General features: G+C 42.6%; 1 protein-coding gene across 3 annotated transcripts in view; it reads left to right on the plus strand.

Annotated features, from left to right (window-relative positions):
• Positions 1 to 27,206, plus strand: part of LOC142095220 (ABC-type organic anion transporter ABCA8-like) — a 100,229-nt gene that overhangs the window by 2,393 nt on the left and 70,630 nt on the right. For all 3 annotated transcript variants that reach the window (XM_075178107.1, XM_075178109.1, XM_075178108.1), the window contains exons 2-6: positions 10,318 to 10,422; positions 12,114 to 12,321; positions 19,845 to 20,000; positions 21,554 to 21,651; positions 22,561 to 22,784. In XM_075178107.1, the coding sequence (XP_075034208.1) occupies positions 10,318 to 10,422; positions 12,114 to 12,321; positions 19,845 to 20,000; positions 21,554 to 21,651; positions 22,561 to 22,784 (791 nt within the window). The remainder of the gene's footprint in view (positions 1 to 10,317; positions 10,423 to 12,113; positions 12,322 to 19,844; positions 20,001 to 21,553; positions 21,652 to 22,560; positions 22,785 to 27,206) is intronic.

Here is a 27,206-nt window from a genome sequence, read left to right on the forward strand (position 1 = left end):
TTGCACATTTGCAAGTTCCAAAGTAGCATCCACTCATGGAAGCCCTTAGACTCTCCTCGGAAATCTGTTAATGTCCAAGTTGTTCTTCACCCTCAGCGTTCTTTTCGTGTGGCTGTTTTGGAGGAGACAGACCTACACTCTGAGCAAGAAGGTTGTGCATCGGAAGTTAATGAAGACACATGACCGTGTGGGGCGCTTTTTTTTGCAATTGGCTTTCTAGTACGTGTACCAGCAGTAGCAGAACCCCTACTAGTAAAAAGTGGACATGATCTAAGCCTTTCCTTACCACTGCAAATGGTATATGGAAAATAATCCTTACCTCAAGAGCTGATGTTTTCTTTAAGACTGACAAACAGTGTTTGGAGTACACTTTCTTACACTATGTTCCCGCAGGACCTTTTCTACTAGTAGAGGATGAAAAAGTACTACTGCTGCCAGTACTGGTACTGAGATGCTCCTGATCTGTAGCCTGATCCTTGGTTGACAAGAGGAGTAAAGCTAAATGAAGTTGGAGCTACTTGTAGCTGCCACCACACCAGGTGAATGCCCAATGATATAGGGAAAGGCTCAGTTCGACTCTGAACCCCAAAATTCGGATCTGTAAGATTTCTCTGAATCCAAACTGCTCATCTCTATTAAAAACAGAAAGTTTTAGGAGACGTCAATTATGCACTGAGTTGCACTGGATAGTAAATTTTCAAAGTTGTATTCAGGTGGAGATCTAATAAGAATTAGAGATGTGCACCGGCGACTTTTGAGGTCTCGTGTTTTGTGTTTTGGATCCGGATTTTCGTTATTTTTGAGGTTCGGATTTGTCTCGCAAAACACTTGACGAAAGGTCTCGGTTCGGATTTAAGGTATTGGATTCGGATTTTTTTTGAAAAAAACATAAAAAGTTTAAAAATCAAGTTTTTGGGCTTATTTTCACTCCTAGGCTATTATTAACCTCAATAACATTCAATAACAAGCATTTCCACTAATTTACAGTGTATTCTGAACACCTCACAATATAGTTATTAGTCCAAAACGTTGCAACAAGGTATCTTTCTGGACTGCGTAGAGGAGTGGGTCACCACAATATCTTAAAAACCCTGAACTTTTATGATTCGCACCAATAATTGTACCTGGACTGCGTAGAGGAATGGGTCACCACAATATATATTAAAAACCCTGAACTTTTATGAATCGCACCAATAATTGTACCTGGACTGCGTAGAGGAGTGGGTCACCACAATATATTAAAAACCCTGAATTTTTATGATTCGCACCAATAATTGGACCTGGACTGCGTAGAGGAGTGGGTCACCACAATATCTTAAAAACCCTGAACTTTTATGATTCGCACCAATAAATGTACCTGGACTGCGTAGAGGAGTGGGTCACCACAAGATATATTAAAAACCCTGAACTTTTATGATTCGCACCAATAAATGTACCTGGACTGCGTAGAGGAGTGGGTCACCACAAGATATATTAAAAACCCTGAACTTTTATGAATCGCACCAATAAATGTACCTGGACTGCGTATAGGAGTGGGTCACCACAAGATATCTTAAAAACCCTGAACTTTTATGAATCGCACCAATAAATGTACCTGGACTGCGTAGAGGAGTGGGTCACCACAATATATATTAAAAACCCTGAACTTTTATGAATCGCACCAATAAATGTACCTGGACTGCGTAGAGGAGTGGGTCACCACAATATATTAAAAACCCTGAATTTTTATGATTCGCACCAATAATTGGACCTGGACTGCGTAGAGGAGTGGGTCACCACAATATCTTAAAAACCCTGAACTTTTATGATTCGCACCAATAAATGTACCTGGACTGCGTAGAGGAGTGGGTCACCACAAGATATATTAAAAACCCTGAACTTTTATGATTCGCACCAATAAATGTACCTGGACTGCGTAGAGGAGTGGGTCACCACAATATCTATTAAAAACCCTGAACTTTTATGAATCGCACCAATAAATGTACCTGGACTGCGTATAGGAGTGGGTCACCACAAGATATCTTAAAAACCCTGAACTTTTATGAATCGCACCAATAAATGTATCTGGACTGCGTAGAGGAGTGGGCACTGGGCACCACAATAAAATATATAAAAAACCTTCAACAGATCTGCATTACACTACACATCCGGCTGCTCCTCCATCCTCTCCATCATATACATGTTGGAGTTTTAGCGTGTGACAACCTCTTGTTTTTGATAATGTCAGTGCATTTGGAATATTTTTCAATTTGCCCCACACCACTGAATGTACTTTATCTATGATACGCAATACGCATCTATCTATCTTGACTGCGTAGTGTGGTGGCCCCGGTACACAATTTGGTACCGAGGCCACAATATAATTAAAAAACCCTCCACGTGTCGGAATTCCACCAAACAAGTATCTGGACTGCAGAGTGGGGTGGCCCCGGTACCCAATTTGATACCGGGGCCACAATACCTCCTCCAAACATGCTACAGTCAATTCGTCATTGAGAGACCCCAGACAGACAGGGTTGAAGTGTTATTGTTTGACTTTGTAAACCCAAAAAAATGTCCCTGTTGCACTTGCACATAGTCGTGCAATAAAGACTGACTTTTTCATTTAAAGGCACGATCTTTAAAGTGTCAGAAAGAGAGAGAAGACACAGGAGAGGAGAGTTGTAGCTGGGGACCTGGGGTGGAAGCTCCCAGGCTCCCCCAGCATTGCCTGGAAGTCTGAGCGTGGTGACTGAGCCAGGGCAAGGAATGTGTGCCCTGGATGAGGGGGAGAACTCCATGCCACTATAGTGAACCCAAGAGAGAGGGGGACACTGCACATGGAAGAGGCCCTGGAGTGAGGGCTGCTACAAGAGGCATGGTAGCTGTAGTGTCAGATCCTGAGGCTGAGAGTACACAGAGTGACGTGTCAGAGCACAGGAGACATTATCCCCGCAGAGGAGGGATGAGCTGCAGTTGAGAGGTATGTTGTTGAAATAGGACATGCACACTTTAACAAACCAATCATTTCAGCGACAGGGCCTACCAAACAACTTTGACTGAAATGATTGGTTTGTTTGGGCCCCCACACCAAAAAAGCTATTCATCTCTCCCTGTACAGACTAAACAGGCTCTACTGAGGCAAGATGTCGTCCTCATCCTCAACCTCTGATTCCTCTCCCCCTACAGTGTCTACTTCCTCCTCATCACACATTATCAATTCGTCCCCGCTGGACTCCACAACCACAGGTCCCTCTGTAGTATCTGGAGGGCAGTGCTGTACTTCATTGAGGAATTGATTATTCATTTTTATAAACATCATTTTTTCAACGTTGTGAGGAAGCAACCTCCTTCGCCGCTCACTGACCAGGTTCCCCGCTGCACTAAAAACTCTTTCCGAGTACACACTGGAGGGGGGACAACTCAGGTAAAATAGAGCCAGTTTGTACAGGGGCTTCAAAACTGCCTTTTTTTCCTGCCAGTAACAATATGGACTGTCTGACATGTCTACTTGGATGGTGTCAGCAAAGTAATCATCCACAATTTTTTCTATTGTCACAGCATCCAATGCAGCGAGAGTAGACATGTCTGCAATGCTTGGCAGGTCCTTCAGTCCGGACCAGATGTTATCAGCATCCCCGCCAGTGCCTCTTTTGGGAAAACTGAGCTTTTTCCTCGCAGCCATAGATGTGGAAGAAAATGAGGGTGGAGCTGTTGGCATGTCACGGTCCTCTTCAGAGGACAATCTCCTGACCAGCAGGTCTTTGCACCGCTGTAGACTTGTGTCCGCCGGAAACAGAGACACAACATACGCTTTAAACCGAGGATCGAGCACGGTGGCCAGAATGTATTCCTCTGACTTTAAAAGAGTGACCACCCTCGGATCCTGGCAAAGCGTACGAAGGGCTACATCCACAAGAGCTACATGCTTGGTGTAATCGCAATGGCTTACCAGCTCCTCCCTCACTTTCTCCAGCTGCTTCTGCAACAGCCTGATCAGGGGAATGACCTGACTCAAGCTGGCAGTGTCGGAACTGACTTCTCGTGTGGCAAGTTCAAATGGCTGCAGAACCTTGCACAACACGGAAATCAGTCTCCACTGCGCTTGACTCAGGCGCATCCCCACTCCTTTGCCTATGTCGTAGGTGGCTGTGTAGGCCTGAATGGCCTTTTGCTGCTCCTCCATCCTCTGCAGCATATAGAGGGTGGAGTTCCAGCGCGTCACAACCTCTTGTTTGAGGTGATGGCAGGGCAGGTTCAAGCTTTTTTGATGTGCCTCTAGTCTGCGGTAGGCACTGGCTGAATGCCGAAAGTGTCCAGCAATTTTGCGGGCCACCGCAAGCATCTCCTGCACACCCCTGTCACTCTTGAGGTAATGCTGCACCACCAAATTAATGGTGTGGGCAAAACATGGGACGTGCTGGAAATTGCCCATATTTAATGCCCGCACAATGTTACTGGCATTGTCTGACACCACAAATCCCCATGAGAGTCTAAGTGGGGTAAGCCACTGGGAGATAATTTCCCTCATTTTCTCTAATATGTTGTCAGCGTTGTGCCTCTTATTAAAGCCTGTAATGCACAATGTTGCCTGCCTTTGCATGAGCAGCCATTTTGTAGATGCTGCTACTGATGCAGCTGTTGCTGTTGCTGCGGAAGGGGATGCATCTACCCAGTGGGCTGTCACAGTCATATAGTCCTTCGTTTGCCCAGAACCACTTGTCCACATGTCCGTGGTTAAGTGGACAGTGGGTACAACCGCATTTTTAAGAGCACTGAGGACACTTGATCGTACTTCTCTGTACATTTTTGGTATCGCCTGCCTAGTGAAGTGGAATCTCGAGGGGATTTGGTACCGGGGACACAATACCTCCATCAACCCTCTAAATCCCACTCCACTGATGGCGGACACCGGGCGCACGTCTAACACCAACATTGCAGTTACAGCCGCAGTTATACGCTTTGCAATAGGGTGACTACTATCGTATTTGGTGGTCATGGCAAACGACTGTTGGACGGTCAATGCCCTTAGAAGCACAGAGCACAGGACACAGCACCACTGGACTGAACAGGACACGGCACAGGACCCAGCAGCACCACTGACCTCAGAAGGACAGAGCACAGCACACAGCACCACTGGACTGATACTGCAGAACACAGCACAGCACAGCACAGCACAGCACAGCACTAAACAGCACAGCACTAAACAGCACAGCACTAAACAGCACAGCACTAAACAGCACAGCACTAAACAGCACAGAGGACCACCTAACACACCCTCCCTCTACCCTGATCAATGCCCGAGTGAAGATGGCGGCGACTAGCGGGGAATTTATAGGATCCGAGTATCGCGAGATCCGACAACGGGATTATGAGTCAGAGCCTCAGTTTCACTTTTGAATTTGGCGCCAATACCCGGATCTGTCTCGGATCCGACTCGGATCCGCAACGTTCGGGTGGGCTCGGATTTCATAAATCCGAGTGCGCTCATCCCTAATAAGAATAAGATCTTCATTTCCAGAAAGTAAAGCACTGTAGTATAGACCTGTTTCTTCAGCAGCTCAGAACCCGAAACAGTGACTATAAATCAGGAGACATATATGATGGTTACACGCAGTCAGATCACCTCTCAGGCAGGCGTTGCTTTCATTGTGTATAGCACATAGGTGGTATTCTAGTGAGGAAATCAGAAAATGTTCTTAAAAAGGTATTTGGTGAACTATTCAATTTTACATCTTTTACTATCCTTACTTATTCCATAATAAAATATATTGGGTTTTCAGTGCCTTATCATATAATTATTTCTTTATCAATATAGGACAGGGAAAATAAAATATATAAGAATGTAAGGTGCAAACATTCGCACTGCTCCTATTTGTGTGGATGTAATGCATAAGTGCACCCAAATGATAAAATTACATTCTGTTTTGCAGGATGAGATTATTTTAATGGGATTAAGGGGCAGAGAAGGAACCTTTAGGGTGGAGTTTCCTACTTATTGGGGGTGAGGAGATGATGTTTACACCACCCCTGAGATGCCTCCTCTTATACTAATAATATAATTGCACTTTACAGTTGCTCTTCCTCTTCAAAACACAAGTCTAGGTGCACTTTTGACAAATAAAATATTCAAGCACACAGAAGTGTCTTAATTAGATGTGTCATTCTCCATGTTCCATTTTTCATTTCAATTATAACTGATCATCAGTTAGAGCTGAGCTGAAAAGTAAAAAGGAATGAAGGGGGAGGTGCTAAAGTGTTAGTAGGTTGGGTTTTACAGTGATTGTAACACCCCTTTCCTTCCCCTAGTGTCGAGTGGGTGGTTTTATTTAAATGAAATGTGCCTTGATCTGTGGTATTCCCTTTATCTTTAATCTTCAGTAGCGCAGAGCCTCCACCTTGGTTTGAGTACAGCAGGCTCTTCGTTGGGTAGTGTTCTGTATAAGCAACACCAGAGGGAGACCAAGGAACCCTCCACCCCCTACTAATAAAACTACAGGCACACACAAACAATAACAATGCATGAATTGCTCTTTGAAATCGACGCTGATCTGTTTATTAATCCAGCGTAAGCACCCAAAGAAATTTTCTGAGTTTTAATTTCTCAATTAAAATGTAAGTTTTAAATATAGCTTAAGTTAACACATTTACAACACTATAGATTCACTTACTACAATCGGGTACATATATATAACAATTTCAGTAAATAAATAAACATTTATATTAGAGATGCTCAGGCTCGATTCCTCGAGAAACGAACACACCCGAACTTACCAGATCCGAGTACTGCGCTGAGCCGGCTCGGTACTTTCGCGCACCTTCGGAATTGAAAACGAGGCAAAACGTCATTTCACAGAGGGAAACAGAAGGGGTAGCACAGTTCTTGGCAGTCTCTAGTGCAGTTGGGCAGCGTCATAGGTAGAAAAGAAAGAGGAGGGGTAGCAGTGTTCTTCAAAGTCTCCAGTGACATTCAGGAGAGATCCATTGCTCCATTGCAAATTGTCATTGCTGAAATAGAAATAATAGGTCTGGCAGGCTTGGTCTCCTTAATCTGCAGTCACATTGTACTGTGTTATATAGGTAACACACAAAGAGGAGAGCTCCATTGCTAATTGTCATTGCTGAAATAGAAATAATAGGGCTGGCAGACTTGGTCTTCTAAATCTGAAGTCACATTTTACTGTGTTATATAGGTAACACACAAAGAGAAGAGCTCCATTGCTCCATTGCTAATTGTCTTTGCTGAAATAGAAATAATAGGGCTGGCAGGCTCCCGTGTTGATTGCAGTCTTCTTATCTTCAGCCAGAAGGGCCCCATATCTGTAAAATCCAATCCGGAACATGCTTGGTTAAAAAAAAAAAAAAAAAAAGACAGACGCCGCAAGCAGCTTCTACACTGTAGAAGCTTCGATACGCAATGAACTTAGCTCTTGCGCAACGTCTATTTATAGTATTAGGAGTTTCCCACGACAGCGTGGGAAAATCCCCTAATACTATGAAGCGCCAGAGATGACCAGCGATTTTTAAGATTAGAGTCAAATTCGCAGTTTAATACATTTGGCAACTTGGGGACTAAAAGCACGGGTTATCACCAGCGATTTGCCACGATTTTAAAATGCTGAAAAACATCGGACCTTGATACATTTACTCCATGGTTTAATAATGTAGAGTTCATTGATAGGCTTCACTGTTAGGCTTACGGCAGCTAAACTATTGTTAGCTTGTTTTGTGGGGGTCCAAACAAACCAAGCACTTTAGCCACAAAAGTGGCACTGCCTGTCGCTTGAGTGCTTGATTTGCTAAACTGTACATGTCCTTTTTAATATTTTACATAAGGGTGTTTGGGAGGGTCCAAGGACATTTCTTTTCTCCCACTGCTGTGTGGCAATGTTTCCTAGATGTGCTATGAACTGCCATGTGTTTGTGCCATTGCTCTGTCGCTTACCATCCAACCAGGTCGCGGCAGTCTTTGTCCGAAAGTGTATGAAAATAATATTGTGACCTGTGAGGTGGTCAAAATTGTCTGCAAATGACTTCAAATTAGTGTTATTGAGGTTAATAATAATGTAGGGGGAAAAAAAGCAAAATGATGTTATTTTAGCAAAAATATAGGAAATTTCGAAAAAAAAAATAGATATCCAAAACCAAAACCAAAACACGCAAGGACGGTTTAACAAGAACCAAAACCAAAACATCAAGTTAATCCAGATCCAAATCCAGAACACAGGGGTCAGTGAACATCTCTAATTTATATATTTATTTTGGATGATAGGCCCTTATATAAATTTCAGCATCCAATTAATCCCTTCCACTCATTTAATGACAGTCCAATATAAAAGTGGCAACTGGTCCAGGAAATTATCACAGCTGTCGGTAAACCGTGGTGTCAAAGCAATATTTAGGGTTTTCAGTGGCTATTCGTCTCTTATCAGCAGTAATAATCTGGATTATTGTATATAAATTGTACAGTCTCTGCTCCCGTATTGTCTCTCACAATTCACAGCCCTTGGTAATAAGCACAGTCTTGCAAAAGGGCTTATAATTAATCCTCAGGTCTCTATATTATCTCTCTAACTATTAGTCCTCTAATACAATGTCCAATCCAGGGAAGGGATAAGTGAATGATGGTTACTTATCTATTTTGTGGAGAACTCATGACATCTCAGGATCTTTCTCGTCTCCTCATGCAGCTTTCTCTGAACTGTCTTACTTGTCTCACTACTGAGATAGCTGACAGGATTGAGTTTAAATCTCCTCTTGATCACCTCCATGACCCTGTGATAAAATTTCCGTTGAATTTTGTCCTCAGCTCCTCCACCATTTAGTGACCTGTCAGTTCCTTCTCACCCTGTCTGTGCTATTATCAGTTAGTACCGTTTATTGATCAGCTTTTTTTTTACTTTCTTCGTTAGCCCCTCCCCCTTTAACAAGCTCTTACTGAATCCTCCGGCAGCAGCTCGGTGCAAACCAGGGATTGTAGCTCCTGGTTGACTACAGTTCCCTATTGCGCATATGCAGACGTCCACGTCTGTCAGCGCTACATGATGTTTTTACTAACATGCCCATTGCTAATGCAGATAGATTTTATTGGCCAATTCCAATATGGGGACACACTTTGGACAGCGCTCCTTCTTCAATTCACTTCACTTCAATTCAGTTCATTGAAATAAAGAAGGAGTGCCTGATGCAGCACTTTGTTTGCCATTTGTATATGACCCTTACAGAGGGAGCACTATGATGATCAATTGAGGAGTCAGAGGTGGAAATTACAAGCAAGACCAAAAACCTATTTTGAGTGTGATTGATGTGTCCAAAGGTTGATCCTAGCTCTAAATTAAGAATAGAAAAAAAGCAGTGCTAATCGGTATCCCGATGCTGGATATACCGACCCCCAATACCCCTCCAAAAGAAGACCGAAGCGTGTAATAACCGAAGTTATTAAAATATAGACTTACCTTCTCCCCGACGCAGAACATCCCCAGAGGCGCTGCTCTTCGACTGCTGTAAAATCCGAAGAGGCTGGATGACGGCGCTGCATTGCGACATTAATTGTCATAATGCAGACCAGCGCCTCCGGGGATGTCCTGTGTCGGGGAGAAGGTAAGTGTATATGTTAATCACTTCGGTGATTACACGCTTTGGTCTGCGTTTGGAGGGGAATTGGTTGTCGGTATCCCCAGCATTGGGTACCGTACCCAACGAAAAAAAAGTACCAACTTATTTCAAAGTTTCAGTTCAATAAAGAACTAATTGGAGATTAGAGGGCATATGAGGTGTTTTGTAAAGGTAAAGCTGGGCACACACTACAGAAAATTTCTCCCGATGCGATAGCTGGAACGATTTTACCAACAAATGAACGTTCCAATCAGCATGCAGATTCATGTGTACACACTTCCACGATTTTACACAATTTACCTTCAGATCTGTGCTCTTCATCTGTCATAATCATCTGCTGAATAGATCGTTACTCTGTAAACTCTATGAAGACCTGCCTGCACTGCTGGTCGGTAGTGCGTACACACTGCATAATTTGCTCGGCATAGTTCCATCTTTGATAGTAATTTTTAGTCCATTTATGGGAGCGTACACACTAATGCGATATCGGACCTAACAGTCGTTTATTGTGTGATTGGCACGATAATCCTGTGCAAAACCTGTAGTGTGTACCCAGCTTAAGATACAATAAAAGGTGGATGGAAGAAGATTAGGGGTTTTGGATCCAACACGTGGTGGATGAGTGGCTGCATTCACAGACACTAGCACAAACCTCTTCGGTGGTTCACATGTCATAATGACTTTAATATTCATCTACTGTTTTTCATCTTTCATATGTTTCAGATGACAGAGGGGACACTGAGAGAAACCAGCCTGTTCCAGCAGACCCTGGCTCTGCTGTGGAAAAATCTGCTTCACAAGTGGAGAAGGAAATGGCACAGTGTCCTGGCAAGTACCCAAAGGCATCAATCACAAGGCACAAGATTCTGTGTTGTAATTTCCCTGGTGTCACGCTGTAGGCCTATGAAGGCTGAAGATAATTAGACACTAACCGGTATTGGCGCGACTGGTCAAACAGGCGCGGAGTCTAACGTACCCCTGGTGTTCACCAGGGACCCCCGCAAGGAGGTTTGGACTTCGCAGCAGAGAGCACGCAGGTCACGGTCCTATTAGCCAGTTACCAGTGTAGCGTAGAGAGGTCAGACGGTTCCGGGTCACAGCAATCAGGAATATCAGGTACAAAGGGTAATCCAAAGGAATAGTCGCCAAACCGAAGTCACAGTACAGAATGGGTCACACAGAAGAGTAGAATGGTCGCCAAGCCGGGGTCACAACAGGTAATCAGGAATCAGAATACTCAGGATTATGGAGAATAAGGAAGCCAGGAACACTGGTGGTGAACCTGTTACTCTGGCACCCTAATGGCGCCAGAGACAGGTTTAAATAGAGGGCTGACTGTAGTGATTGGCGGAGAGGAGGAGGCGGAACTGGTAGGAGAAGCGGCGTCCCGTTGCCTAGCAACGGGACTGAGAACAGGGCGCATGCGCCCGAGTACCCGGAAGCGGAGTCCCGCGGCAGCTGACAGGGAAGTCAGACGTACATTCCCCGTCTGACAGGGGATCAGCGGGGACGGCGTCTGACACCTGGTTTGTGATAGGTCGCTGGATTCAGAGTCCCTTGAGAAAAGATTTACCCAATCACAAACCTGAAACTATATGTCAGGTCTGATCATTCTATAATAAAAGTCAGAGGCCTACTTACACATAAGTAATATTGTTTTATTGGTGGTGATAAAAAATGCCTTATCACTGCAATTTGCCCAAAAAAATTGCTGCCCCGGCAATACTGGCTCAGTGTATTAATAGTTTATGAGGTGGCTGCATGAATAAAGCAAGTTTTAAATGGTTTTGTTCTGTTATTTCCATCCTGAGATGACGATAGAAGAACAGATATCGCGGCAGTTAAAAGTACCTCTACAACACTTAAATAGGCTTCCTGCCAACTTACAGCCGGCAGGATTATCAGCGACCATAACAACACTATCGGCAGGTGTAAGACTTTTAACTTAACGGGTGATGCAAACATTTTATTGTTTTCTAAATATGCCCTTTGAGTGTGAGTGGTAGATATTCAGGGTTGTGTATTTTGCTGCTATCTAATTAACTGAATCAGCATTACACATTAAAAAGTAATAACTTATCCTCTCTGTATATAAAGACTATATAAAAAAAATTCTAAAGAATGTGTGTCAACAAAAAGAAAATTCTAAAAAAGGCAAAAAAGGTAAATTTTCACATCCTAAAAATAATTTTGATTAGAATATGAACATATCACGATTTCCTCTGATAAGTGAAGTTTTAGCGCTATCTTCAATGTTACCGCGCTGTCCAGCGGCATCAAGGATCCACACTGGGGAGAGAATAATATTGCTCTGCGTTGCTATTGTTCGCGGTTCTGGGTATAAGGCCTCATATTTGATATTCAAACAATTAGGACTGAAAGGGCAGCTTATTGTATTAGTAAAAGTATATTATACTGTACTAGACCTAGTACTTGGGGGTATAGTCTATAATTAAAGGGGTGACATCTGATATTTATCGCATGTCGAACAATGCAAGTGTCTGTGTTTCTCTGCTCAGGAATGGCTGCAAGATTTGGCGTTCGTGTTCCTGATGTTCACTATTGCCGCCCTAGCACAAAGTTCCCATGAAAATGAATTCACACCTGCAGAGTCACTAGGAAGATTAGACTCATTCAACCTGAAAAACAAAACAGTCGGATACGTTCCCATCACGTCCACTACCAGGGACATCATGCAGAGACTGTCTGTACGTGGCCAAATAAAAGGTAAATTAGATGTTAATTAGGCTACCACATGTGGTACCTAAAGCAAATTGTAAAGCTGAATAATTCACCAAGTATAGCCAAAAATGTAGTGAAGATATGCGTGGTAGTTTCAGATAATGAGGGGCTAGGGGTTCCCAAGGTAAGGACAAGCTTGGGTGAATGGTTGTGGGTTTTGTCAGGGTGGTAGCCCAGGAACTGAAGGAGAGTACTGTAGTAATTCAAACTTCATTTGCTTTGAATTATTTTTTTTAACAGGTATTATACTATAACAATCTTGGCGATAGCAACATATAATACATAATGTGAGGATACCACCCTTAGCTGGGACGGCAGTTACCCTCTGTGGGATTCAACTCACTCGGGTAGACCAGAATATATCTAAAATAAGACTTTATTACGACAGCACAAAACCACAAGACATTCACAAGTTACAAGGTAAATGGTATCATGTATCCTCCAGAAGCCTCTCGCAGTCAGCACTCCAAAGTAATAATCACGGTCTCTTACAGAGTCTTATCCTCCCGCAATATTACCACTAGCAAAACAGTTATGGTGTCTCCCAGACTGGGTTACTGGCTCAAAACGACCCTGTCCTGGTAGGGTTCCCTCCAGCGGCACCACAATGTCTAGCCTAGAGTCCTTCTTGCTGATGTCTTGTACACCAGGATCCTTCAAGCTAGAATAGCTCGCTTGACATTCTGCTTTCCCTATATTCTTCCCTGTATACACAGGAAGTAGGGTCAAATGTCTCAAACCTCCCCCTTACAGCAGGGACACCTTGGCTCCCTGTTACCTTGATTATACAATAGAATGTCTTAACTCAATTAGCTGTTTTGGCTGGATACACTAAACATGGAGTTACAATATTACAGCAGGGAATAACACTGCACGCTTACATGAAACAATAAGACTTTTGACACATTGTATCAGCAGTGTTACGCCATCTGAATCTGTGATACATTTTCATTCAATAACATTTATATTGATACATATTGATATATTTCCCAATGCTATTTCACCCAATATATTACTGTGGAGGCACATTGCATATCATTTAGAAGTTCTAACCTCATTGCCTCTCAGATTTCCTGTTGACCTAGCTAATTAACATGGGCTGCCAGCTTGTTCACTCAGACATTGTTTTGATTACAAACCAAATCTCAGCTGCCCCTCATAACAATGGAGACAAATGATAATTACATTAGCTAACACTAGCAAAATGACTGCTGCTGGTTATTTTCACAAAGTATGGCAATATTCTTTATATTTATACTATATACAATATCGCAGGTAATAGCACGGGCAAAATGTACCTAATAACATGAAATAATAATACACATAATACACCGATGCTCAGGTGTATATACTTAGACTGGGCCAAGGATTAAAAAGTACATTAAACCGTGAGAAACAGGTGATGAATACAAAGTTCTCAGTCCAGTAGCACCCCGTTTCCTCACACATAACAACGTGTACTACATCAGTTAAAGGCTGCAGAGCCTTAAACAGAACTGAACAAGTATATAACAATTATTGAATTTGAAATTAATAAAATTATTTCAATGAATGACTTGAGATGTTCAACGTGACTGAGAATCATCATCATCATTTATTTCTATAGTACCAGCAAATAACTGTAAAAACGACAATTTTGTTGTCATTTTTACAGTTATCGGGGTTTTTTTTGCAGTTCTCGCCGTTATCGGTGTAAATACCATCGGTTAAACATACCCAACCCAAATCTCAAAGCCCAATGCATACGCTCACCTGCAAGCACTTGCCTGGTAAATTTTACCGCTCTTGACCAGTATCATGGGGCCATCTAAGTATCGCCCAGCTGAGCAGTAATATTTTTGGTTAAATTGGGGCGATGACTGATTTTCTTTTATCACTACAATTGGGCTTTATTAAAAAAAAAAAGAAGCTCTTGAAGGAGAATGTAGACATTTTAAGATGTGCTACCAGTTTGTGACTGGCATCAAGACATGACTGACTACAGAACTGGGTTTATATTATAACTGCAGAGCTCGGTTTATATTGTGACTACAGAGATGGGTTTATATTGTGACTACAGAGATGGTTTTTTTTTGTGACTACAAAGGTGGAGGTGAGGGTTATTGACGAGGTGGGTGAAGTTACCAGCTGTAGGGGTCAGTGTAATGCAACCTTGGGTGCTAGAAACTAAAATTTCCAGCATCCCTGCATTGTGATTGGCTGGCCCTGCACTGTGATTGGCTGGAGGGGTCTGGCCCGCAGACCCTCCCCTTCGTGAGCGGAAGGCAGGGTCTCTCAGGAGAGGATAGATACAGCGTTACTGACTGTCTTTCTGTCATTTCATCTTGGATGGCCTCTCATTACCTCAAAATCAATTTTTTAAAAAACAGAGTTAATAATATTCCCACCAGCCAACAGAAGATACCTAGCTGATATTTCTATATCTTATAACAACATAACCATAAATCCTACCCCACAAACTCGCTGCCTAGGTGTATTCCTTGCATCCCTTGATCTCGACATCAAATCTTTATCTATTTCCTGTTACATACATCTTATAACCATTTCCAGAATACACACATATCTCAGACAAGACACTGCAAAAACGTTAAATCATGCACTCATCATCTCCCACATTGACTATTGCAATGCTATCCTTACTGGTCTTTCCCAAATCAGACTCTCACCTCTATAATCTATTTTGCATGCATTGGCTAGATTGATTTTCTTTTCAAAACGCTCTTCAACTGCTGCTCCACTCTGGAAGTCTCTACATTGGTTGCCTTTTTGTTACCGAATTCAATATAAAACACTTAACGCATCCGCTCTGCACAAGATCTGCGTCTCTCCTCGACACACATTACCTGCTAACAGGCATTGTAAACGGGGCAAAATATTCATTTTAAGAAAATCAATCCTACCGAGCCAAGAAATAATAATTTTTTACCATCTGAGCAGATCCAGCTTAATAACGTGTGGGAAGTTTGCTGAGTACAGAGTATCATAATTGGAAGTAATATAGACTCCCAAGTATTTCATTTAGGAGCACTGCCAAGAAAAATTCAAATTATTTTTAAGGAGATCCAGGGTAGGAGGTGGTAGATGAAATGCAAGGGCCTCAGTCTTGGAAAAATTAACTTTATATACCGAGAGAGAGCAGTAGGCCACGGGGACATCAAATTAGACTGGGATACAGGTGTGAGATGAGGTCAGTGTAAGCAGGATATCATCTGCAACTAAATTGAGTTTATGCTCATCAAACCCAGCCACAACACCCCTAATATCCGGGGAGAGACATATCCTTGCTGCCAGGGGCTCTATCACAAGAGCAGAAATCAGCAGTGATACTGGGCATCCCTGGTGGGTGCCGTCTTAGATTGGGAGTGAGGAAGAGAGTATTCCATTCACCGAGATCCTCGCCGAGAGACCAGAATAAAGGGCCTGGATCCCATGCAAAAAGTTACCACCAACTCTTTTCTTTTTAAGCGTTTCCAGCATGAATAGCCAGCTGTTTCGGTCAAGGGCCTTCTCTGCGTCCAATGAAAGGACAATGGCCGGGGTCTTGGAGGTGTTAATACAGTGTATAAGGTCGATAGTACGCGTACTATTATCACGGGCTTGTCTACCCAGTATGAAACCGACCTGATATTCATGGATTAGTTGAGATAACAGTGCATTAAGGCTCCACCAGAGCCTGCGCTTATATGTTAACATCTGTGTTCAAGAGTGAGATGGGTCTGTAGTTAGCACAATCTGAAGGGTCTGTGCCCTCTTTATGAATAGCAATAATTCTAGCTTCAAGAGCTTCCTTGGAGAAGGATCCACCCTTCAACACCCTATTGAACACATTGGTAAGATAAGGCAACAGCAAGGCATTAAATGTTTTATAATACATGGCGGTAAAGTCATCCGGGCCAGGGCCTTTATTTGGTTTTAGGCCTTTTATGATGCTGGAAATTTCTTGTGGAGTGAAATCTGCACCCAGCAGTTCTAGCGCACAAGGTAGGAGACTAGGCATGTGGCATTTAGACAAGAAGTCCCAAATAAATTCGACAGGCACTGGGGGAGAACCACCTTTAGGTGAGATGTTAAAGAGGTTACTATAGAATTTCCGAAATTCCTCTGTAATTTGGTCAGGGTCCTGTGAAATGGCACCTAAGTGTGATTTGATTCGAGCAACATTGCTACGAGACACCTTGGCCCTCAACCTGGATGCCAACAACCTGTCCGCTTGATCAACCTTTTCATAAAAGACCTGATTCAGGCATTTAAATGTGTTTTCAGTTTTGGTAGAAAGCAAAAGGTTGAGTTCACCTCTACCTGCCACTAGTTTATTATAGTCCTCTGGTTGACCTGTGGATTTGTGGATAGCATCTCAGTTGGTAACTCGCTCTGAGACCTACAGAAATTTTTGAGTTCTCATTTTTTTTAGCAAAGGAGGCCGCTCTGATTAGGTTACCTCGAATCACAGCTTTATGGGCATCTTAGAGAAGCATAGGAGAAATCGTTTGGTCGGCGTTTGGAGAATAATAATTTTGGATTTCGTTGGCAATTTGTAATGTTAGGTGGAGGTTAAGCAGGGTCCTGTCATTTAGGCGCCAGGTGAATTGTCATTGTCTAGACCAAGGGCCTGCTGCGTCCACCACAATTGGGCCATGGTCTGACCAAGTGCTCTCGAATATGTTTGCATTGAGAATATTCTGAGTTAGGTGCAACACACAGAAAGACCATGTCCAGGTGGGTGTACACCCCGTGAACTGGGTAAAGGAAGTTGTAATTTCTAGCAGTAGGTTCTTTAACCCTCCATGCGTCCAACAAGAGGTCCTAGGAGAGTAGAAAAGTTGTTTTGCAAAGAGAATTGCAACTCCCTTTTTTTACGTATTGGATCACAAGTGTGATAGGAACACGTGAAGTATTTAGATTTGAGTTCAGGGTGACGTGGGCCAGAGAACTGAGTTTCCTGTAGGAACACAATGTCACCCTTTAGTTGTCGAACAGTGTGAAACAGGGTAGTTCTTTTGCGTAGACATTTAAGGTCAAATTTTAATTGCCATAAGGAGTAAGTGGGGATATTATGCAGAAGCAAGGTAAATATGCAGGTCTCGGGCCACCGGGAGCCCATAAGGTCGGTCTCAGAAGGAGGGGGAGGCAGGTTGTAGTGGAGTGGGAAATTGAGGGTTAGGGTCATCAATGTGAATAGCCCGAGGAATCTGACTCAGGTAGGGTAATGGCTAGTAAGCCGAAAGTGTCCTCATGACCAGAAGGGGGTGATGTGGCACTGGCTGCCACTAGATGGCTAGATGTGTGTGGTGATAACAATGGTCAAAGGAGAGTGGTAGGACCAAAACATTGAACAAATATACATTTATTTGAGGTGGAACAATAGTGCAAAACAGATGAAATAGTTAAGAAAACATTATACCAATCTTAGCAAAACATAATACAAACTAAACTAAACACAGTAAAGAACAGCAGAAAACTTAGCTGTAGTATGATATGAACAAGTAACAGGTAGCAGAAGACTTGGTCATGTAAGTCCGTATGTTGGAAGACAGAACAAATGACGGCACTTTTAACTGGCCGGACCAATATGCAATATGTAGCACTTAACCTCATGTATCAAACTCCCATTGTAATATAGATTGTAGAGCAGTTGCGAGCAGGGCAATATTACCTCTCTGTCTTTCTATATTACTCAGTCTTGTTTTAATACTGTGTTTCTTCACAATTTTAAAATTCCACAGGATATGCTGGCGCTATATAAATCATTGTTAATAATAATAATATTAAATGTGCCAAATAAGAGTGTGTATGTTCCTACAAGTGGCTTTTAGGAGTAAGGTAAGATTTTCCCAAATCAATGCCTGGTGGAACGTGCAAGGCCTGAAGGGAGAAACTGACTTGAGCATAGGGTACCCTTCCTACTGTGAAAACCACATCTACCTCAATGGGGGCGGGGCCGCAAGAAAAGTGCGCCTGCCCCTTTAAAGAGGTTATCAACTTAGCGCTGAAAAGCACCAGGGCTTCCCGCCCTCCGTCAGACCCTAATTCACTAATTTATTAAATATTAAATAAAATTTTATAGTCTTCTTTCTTCTCATTTGATATGTGAGGTGAAACCAGAAAAAAATACCCATAAAAATGGCCCAGTCACTCACGATGAACAACCACTACCACTGGTCCTGGGACTTGGGACTCTCCCTAACCAACAGCTAATGAAGGGAAACTGTGATTGGCTAGCGGTTAAGGGAGTCCAGGTTACTGCTGTTCACAGTGCTTTACCAACAAGTGCTTATCGTGAGAGAATGTGTCCTTGTGAACAGGGACTTTCCAATTTTTATCTGGACTATAACCAAAGAAAGAAGAAAATAAGATTATTTATTTTATTTTATATTTAATAAATTGGTAAACGAAAGTTTGGAGCCCCCATTAGTCCATTTACTTTTTAAAATCGTGGGTGTTTTATTTATTTTTAACCTTTTGGTATAATTGGCATTGGATTTAGGGAGTCCTAGCCATTTTACTGGGAACACTGGGGTGGTAAAAACGACACACAGAGTATTTTTTAACTATTCAGACCCTAGCAGTAGGGAAGACTTTGAAGAGCCATGGTGCTTTTCAGTGAGAAGCTGGTAGCCTGTATTGACGGGGGGCTCACATTTTCTTTTGCAATCCCCGTCTCCATTGAGTCAGCAGCCCTGTGCTGACCAGGTTGGGATTAGTTTTCATTATACTCTAAACTGTAGGACGTCATGTTATAGTGCCTATCAGCCCAGGCTGTCTAGCGTCAGGTGTGATTGTGATTTGGGGATGTAGATATGCTGACACTTTATTATTATTACACAGTATGTAGTTCACCTACAGATGTGAATACAGAATATATATTAATCTGTATGGAGGACACAATGCAGTTTTATATAAGCATTACCTGCTGTTTGCAATCAGTACTAGCTATCGCATCTGAAAAAGAATACTAGCTTGCGATTCTTTTTTTTAACTCCACTATCCTGTTGAAAGGATAATTAAAGGAGGACATATCTGTATGTTATGGAATAGTATTAATCAGCTGTACTGTGATAACTTTACCTCTGCCGTGGCTCTGTGCATTTTTCTGTACCACAAGCAGAGGTGGGCTGGGCCGGGGGCAGGGGGGCAGTCTGACCCCTGTTTGGGCCGGCCTACCCCCCCCCGTGGATGCAATATTACAGTTATATTGCATCCACGGACACGCGATGCGGCCGTGTCGGCGTACAGACGGCCGCATCACATGACACGTGATGCGGCCACATCGTCAATGACGCGGCTGCATCGCGTGTTATGTGATGCGGCTACCTGTACGCCTGACCACGAGGTCACTGAGCACGGATTGGGATGGTACAGAATTCTGCTCACATGATGCAAGAAGGAAATTATATACAATAAACTTCTCCACTATTAGCAGGAGCCAGAGAGAAGGTTCCTTGGGGAGCATTGTGTCTGATTTAAGGGAGAACATAAGAGGGAGTATTAAAGTACTTTTCTACTTGCAGGAATAGCAATTCAAGAATACCAGCATGAGGATGACTTACTGAGAGACGTGGAAAATCGCACAACCGTCGCCGTGGTGTTTGATGATCATTTCAAGTATCACATCCGATACCACATAGAAGATTCAGAAAGTCCTAATGTCTACTTTGTAAGCCACGGTAAATATCTATGTATATAACAGACACAAATAGGGAGAAAGGAGAGCAAAAAGCATCCAAAATAAGCAGTGGCTCAGAAACAGTGCACTGAGCAACCTCTGCAACCCGAAGCCTGCTGGCGTTATTATAGATAGAAGGATAGAAGGACAGAAGAGCAGGCACCTACCTGGTCAGATCATCGGTGGGCTCGGCGATAAGAGGAGAATCCTTTTGGGGATTGCTGCTGAGCACAGCGGTATGTGATAGTAGTCTCATTTTTGCTGATGACCTCTTGGCATTATCTGTCCGGCTTCAGTAAATAATGTAGATTGGACCTTTTGGTGAGTCTTAGGGGTATATTTACTAAACTGCGAGTTTGAAAAAGTGGAGATGTTACCTATAGCAACCAATCAGATTCTAGTTATCATTTATTAAGTATATTCTACAAAATGACAGCTAGAATCTGATTGGGTGTACAATCAGTGATGGTACTGTTATGTACTGTTAAGGTAGAATATTTTAACGTGGATAAACACATGACTGGAGAATAACCATTACGGATTGTTTGTTCCTAATTAATATCCATTTAAAATAAGAGGATAGGTGCACATTGGAGATACACTTTAAACACACCTAATGTGGTGTAGCAATCAATCAGATTCTAGCTGTTATTTTGTAGAATGTACTAAATAAATGACAGATAGAATCTGATTGGTTGCTATAGGCAATATCTCCACTTTTTCAAACCCGCAGGTTAGTAAATATACCTCTAGGAGAAATTTAGAATGTCATCTAAGTAAACAAGTAGCCAATTTAGTTTAATGTGTGGGTGAGCTTAACCATGCTTGCTATCTGCTGCCTCTTATCTCTCCCTACACTTTTATTTGGAATCTATCTGGCAACATGTAACATAAATGTGCTGACACCCATGTGGTATAGAATAACGTGTGATTGCCATTGCTCAAGAGCTACTGACCCCCGGCCTGCAATTGCGGGATTTAATCATTCATTTAGCCCAAAGTATTGTTTCTTCAGTTTATCTTCTGCTGAGACATAACCTTTAGTGTCAGCATCTTTGAGTTCTACGGGAGTTCTACGGGAGTTCTACGGGAGTTCCACTTTACTCACTGTCTTGGAAACAAATCACCTTGAAGGTTCTTCCTGGTTCTAGGGCCTATCTTACCAATATCACATCCTCATGAAGTTGAATCAAGACTTGTTTAATAAAATTACCAGCAGTCCTCAAACCCAAGTTTTAAAACTTAAAGACGTGTTGAGGTCTAAGATCAGACTGGGAAAATATATTTTAACATATTAAATAAAAACCGTACCAACATTAAAAAAGATAACAGTGCTTTCTTCACTTTTCCTTCCTTTTTCAAACACTACTAAAGAGTGTACCATTCCTCTTGCCATTAACCATGGTAGATCACCCATTGGCTTCAGAAAGTTGCACCACATGTATTACATATATATTCAAGCTATCTAGAAAGAGATATAAGAGTAAATGAACAGGTTATGTAGAGAGCATTTAGATGGACACCATCCACAGTCTATATTATGTCCTTCTGTAGGTCATTGTTCAAATTATTCGGATTCCTGCACCGTGACACATTACTGGAGGTCGGGGTTCCTCTGTCTGCAAGCGAGTATTGACTCTGCTATAATTGAAGTAAGTGGAATTAATTTCTGGTATGTCTAAACAAGCCGGTAATTATTACCTGCCACCCCATAATTTTATACATTTACTTTTCTTCCATTGCTTCATTCACATGACAGTCTTTACTTCAGCAATTAGGTGTTTGTTCTGACACACACAGAGGACCTGATTCAATAAGGAAAGGAAAGCAAAACAATGCGTAACTTTGAACCTTGGCAAAACCATGTTACAATGCAAGGGGTGCAAATTAGTTTATTATTTTGCACATAAGGAAAATATTGGCTGTTTTTTCATGTAGCACACAAATACTTTATAGCTTTATTTTTACACTGAAATTTAAAGTTGATCTAGGACATGCCCCAATTATAATTCTGTCCTCACATTTTAAATTTACCTCTCCCTCCAATTCAACATGGTTTTGCCAAGGTGCAAAGTTGCTCATATTTTGCTTTACTTTCCTTAATGAATCAGGCCCAGAGTGTCTTATTAAAAGTAGCATAAAATAAAGCAAACTAAGAGAACATACATTGCAGCCAGTAAGCTCTACCTAATATTTTAGGGTTGGGTACTGTTTTACGGTTCGGATAATTCCGACACCAAACAGTACTACAACTAAATTCCGAATGTTTTAAAAAACGGACTGTACAATAGTCAGACTTACCTGCATAGCGACACTGTAGATGTCCGATTGCATCATGATGTTGACTTGAAGTAAGTCCGACTATTGACATGTCAGTCAGTAGATTTTAACGTCAATGCGACCTGTCTGACTTGTAATTTAAAGCGGCAATGTCAGGAGCCCACAGGTTAAGTGTTTAATCACTTAACTCGACATTGCTGCTTTAAATTACAAGTCAGACAGGTCGCGTTGACGTTAAAATCTACTGAGTCTCCTAATATTGCAGTTTTTTATTTCTCTAGATGACCACCAAAAGGCCTGTAGAGGACAAAATGGCCTCCATTGGCGTAGTGAGAATGAGGTCTACAAAATTTGGAAGAGTGATAGTTCGAAGCGGCATATTCATTGCCGGTATGTGCATGTGCTATGTGTCACTGACGTACCTGCTGTCACTGTATGTCACCCGAGAACGGAGGGAGATGAGAGAGATCATGAAGATGATGAGGCTGAAGGATCTAGCATTCTGGTGAGTTCCTTTAACATTAAGTTAACAAGTGCTGTGGATATGGTCATGGAAGTATTTAGTGGAACCAAAAGTATCAACCACTTTGCAATAAAACCTTAGCAGATTCTACATTACTGTGCAGTATTCTAACCTTAATGTGCTGTGTGGCCACAAGAGCAGATTGTACATCAAACATGAAAAAAATACATGAGTGCACCTCTCTATAAGATGAAGTAGAGTACGAGGAAATTAAGTGATATTATAATTCATTGGAATAATAGGAGGAAGGTGAGAGGAGGGATGCTGAGCCTGTAAACAAACCCAGGTGTATGTGGTGGGCCTAAAGGGAGCACTGCAAGAGCACATGGTGGATGACTTATTGAATAGTTCTAAATAGTTCTACAGTGTATTGCAATAAAACTGAATAGTGTATTGAAAATATCTGCACTTATATTCTGATGGGGGTGTAGATACACTGAGACACTGAAACGCGTTGGTGGGGTATATTGGTAGGAGTAAATTTAAAATATTGCGTCACCTCCCCACATGCTCTATTAGGAACGCACTTGAGGTGATGATGCAAGCAGAGTACATGATGTTGCGTGTTGTCATCTTAGTACGTGCACATCTAATAGATCAGCCATAACAATGCCCAGCAGAGTCCATTTGTTCTGCATGTCTATGTGACAGCGTGAGTCACACCAACATGCAGGATGGTGAGAGGAGCCTCCACTGTGGAAGACATAGTCCTGATTGTATGGGGTGCCAAAATCAGTCATTTTGGTGTCCCATACAATCAGGCGCCTTGGGTTGTCCAAAATGTGTTTCACTTTCAAAGTGCAACTGGATGGCACAAAATAGGCCTTCTTTAAAGCATAAGAGAACACTCAACAATCCTCCAAACTCTGAGCAGGTGCGGAAATCAAGTTCTCTTGTGGAATGGCCGTATGCCCCTCTGCATTGTCAGGGATGCTCTAAAAATACACATTCTTCACCTCTGTGTTCCATTTCTATAATCTCGTTCATCAAGATTAAATCTCACCTTTTGTCATAAACGTATCTGTCCACGCTCCAGCGCCGCTCACTCTCTGCTGTCGGAAGCCACACTGCCAAGTATCAGCGGTCATATGACCGCAACTCTGGGCGGGGATTTAAACTTTGTCAGAGCAGCTTGTATGCTTCCTGGCTCCAGATTCCTCGTGGATCCTTGTGCTGTTTTGATATCTGATCTGATTCTCGTGTATCAGTGCTGCCTGTCTGACTATTCTGATTCCCCTGTATTTGTGTATCATCATCATCATCATCATCGTCAACATTTATTTATATAGCGTCAGCAAATTCCGTAGCATCCCGGCTTGCTGACCATCCTTCTCTGCTATCTTGTGCTACTGACCCGGCTTGTCTGACCTTGTATCTACCTGCTGATTTTGCTTCTGCTGACCATCTGTGTACCGGACCTGGAATCCTTTCACACTGAGTCCGCCTCCTGATTCTGTACTGTGCCGTTCGATTGTGTACCAGATCCGGTTGTCTGACTCTGAGTGCCTTACTCTCTACCTTCAACTACTACTTGAACATCACCTCCGCCAAGTGCTACATCCAGAGGCAGGCCAGGGGGCCGCATTCTGTGATCTCCCTGCAGCTAAGTCCATCCCGCCTTGCGGCGGTTCTTGGTGAACACCAGGGAGCTCGTTAGACTCTGCATCTCTGGTTGGACAGCGCCAATCTAGAGTAGCACTAGATGTAATCAAATCCGTTACGCTTTTACACTGCTTTGCAAAAACTAAACACATTAGTGCACCTACTTTATACTTTGCAGAGAACATTCTCACTCTGCCCATCTCCCGTTGGCCTGTGCAATCTTGTGATCCTCCACAAACACCACCAACTTGCTTCACAAACCCATGTGTGTTGGTGGAACTCTAGACCCGGTTGAACAAATGAAGAGGATTTTGTGTTGCGCGTTGGCTGTATTGCACTTCGTACATGGGGCCCACTATAGACATTAGGGCTAGGTGTACTTTTCAATATAACATTGTGTGTGTGGGGGGGGTTATTTATTAGAATTAATATGTCAATACAAAGTGGTTAAATAAGCTATGTATATAACTAATAACTTTGTATATATTTAGCCCCTGGCCTGCCAGATACTTCAGTGAACCTAGAGGGCAGGTTGCATAAAGTCACAGCTAGGTTAGTCTCATATATCCTCAAACATAGTGCCTCCACCTAAATCATGTTCTCTCTTCGGGAAGGTCTACCAGGGAAACCCCTGTCCGACTCATGGTAAATGACTGTTGATAACTCCCACACATACCAGGTAAAAATGGAAAATCCATTTTGCACATTTCTTAACAGTCCTGACAACTGGAAGGCCAGTAAATCAGTGGTGATTAATGAAAGAAGGAACTTACCGTCAAATAAGTTAAAATGGTTTCAGTGACTGTAAGCATGAAATACAAGTCGCATGTAAAAGCCAATAGTAGAAATTTGGTGCACAAGATTATTTTAAACATAGACACAATTGCATGATATTCATTAATGACATCGTGCAAGAGATCAGCATAGATATTGATCACAATGGCATCAATTCACAACAACAGCATGTAGCCATGAGCATGGAAGCAATATCATGCTAAAAGGCCTCACTCTTAGCATGTAACCACTCAAACTGGGGGGGGTGGGCCCAGTATGGGCAGTATTCACATTTAGTCCTACAGACGCATACCCTAAACTGGCTAACAGCATGTGATTGCATGTAAGGAGACAACATGAAATGGAAAATCCCTGGGAACAAAAGAATTGAACTCTGGGTATGAACCCGCAATCTGAATCAGACGTGGAAGTAGCATGTAGTGTAGTGCTGAATAACATTACTGTAACTGTAATACAAAGGAAATGAGTTACACTAAGTCCTGCTATAATATATGTAATGCACCTAATGCATCTCTTGAAGAAAATGATGGGTGAATAGTGCCAACAAAAATAATGACTATGAATATGAAGAAGAAGATGAAAGTAGTAGGGCCAATAATAACAATGACTATTAATATGAAGACGAAGATGGATGGAATAGTTCCAAAAATAACAATGGCCACAAATATGTGCAGCAAATTATGTGAGAAGGAGTTCTGGCAGTATTAGGCAGCTCTGTGATGCACCGGACTTACCTAGGCGCCTCCCGGTGTCTTCTCCTTGGGTTCTGCATGGAGAAGAACACTCAGCGACGACAGATCCAGCTTGTCATCTTGGATATGCTCTTATAGATGCACACACTTGACCTCTCATGCCTCCCTCCCGAAACCCCTGGGCACTTGGCACAGTATTTTAACCACTCTGTGCACCTCTAGCGTGCCTGAGTGCTTATCTGTGTTTCAGGGCTATATTTATAGCAGTTTTCTGTCTCCCCTGTCTCCTTGCTGATCTTATTCTGTGATATATGCTCTGTGGAGATTCTCTCCATATCCACGATTCCACTAGAGAATCTGCCTCTTCGTGTTGGGAACTGCAGTCTGGTCAATCCTAGGTTTTCTAGAATCAAATTGTTCTCTTTGTTTAAGCTACAGTATCCACTGTAGTTCCTGTTCAAGCATCTGTCTTACACCCCTTCACATGGAGTACACTTCAGACCCACCCCAGTGGACTTTACCTGCGCAGCGCATGCCACAAAGCCCATACCTTCCTGAGGGGGTCCCTTGTGAACTGACATGCGAGACCCTGCATCATGGACATGGATAGTGCCAACTTAAGCTAGTCTAAGGATCTCAACTTCCATTGTGTCTCTGCTAAGTTCAATGCCAAACCTCTACCTCAGTTCCATGTACGATGCAGTGCAGTATTTAGAGAATTACTCACACTTGCTGTCAACACTGACCAGTTCTAGAACACTGGTGGTTCTTGAAGTAGGGATCAAAGGCCTGAATGGATGCTCAATGGCTCTCCTCACTAGGCCAAAGAGTAGAAAATGCGGGCAGCTGGAACAACTGGAACGAATCAGGACACCTTGCAAACAACTCCAATGATTTTGGACTTTCTCTGGAAACCTGGACTTGATCTGAGCCAGCTCTGACTGTCTTAGGACCAGATCTGGACTCCATATAGACAAGATCTGGAAATGACAGCCTTCCTCATTGCATTGAGTCTCTTTACACTGGCATTGCCCTCTTTGGTTGTGCCTCTCTCTGCAGCTACTCCCTCCAAAAAGACAAAGGTCACTCCTCCTAGCTCTCTGGCCATACTACAATGCTCCTCACTAATGGCTGGCTTTGCCATCACTTCCTGTCTCTTTAGCCCTCAGGCAAACTTAGATGTGTAATTTACACCCTAGAAAGCATTGGACTGCCCCCAACTAGTAGCTTCTCTTCCCTTGCTTCTACACTCCTGGCCTCCCTGAACAGGTGAGCGCTGGGTCTGGGGGTTTTACATAATAAATAAAATGAAGAT

This window comes from Mixophyes fleayi, chromosome 6 (assembly GCF_038048845.1).
Source record: "Mixophyes fleayi isolate aMixFle1 chromosome 6, aMixFle1.hap1, whole genome shotgun sequence".
NCBI classification, from domain to species: domain Eukaryota; kingdom Metazoa; phylum Chordata; class Amphibia; order Anura; family Limnodynastidae; genus Mixophyes; species Mixophyes fleayi.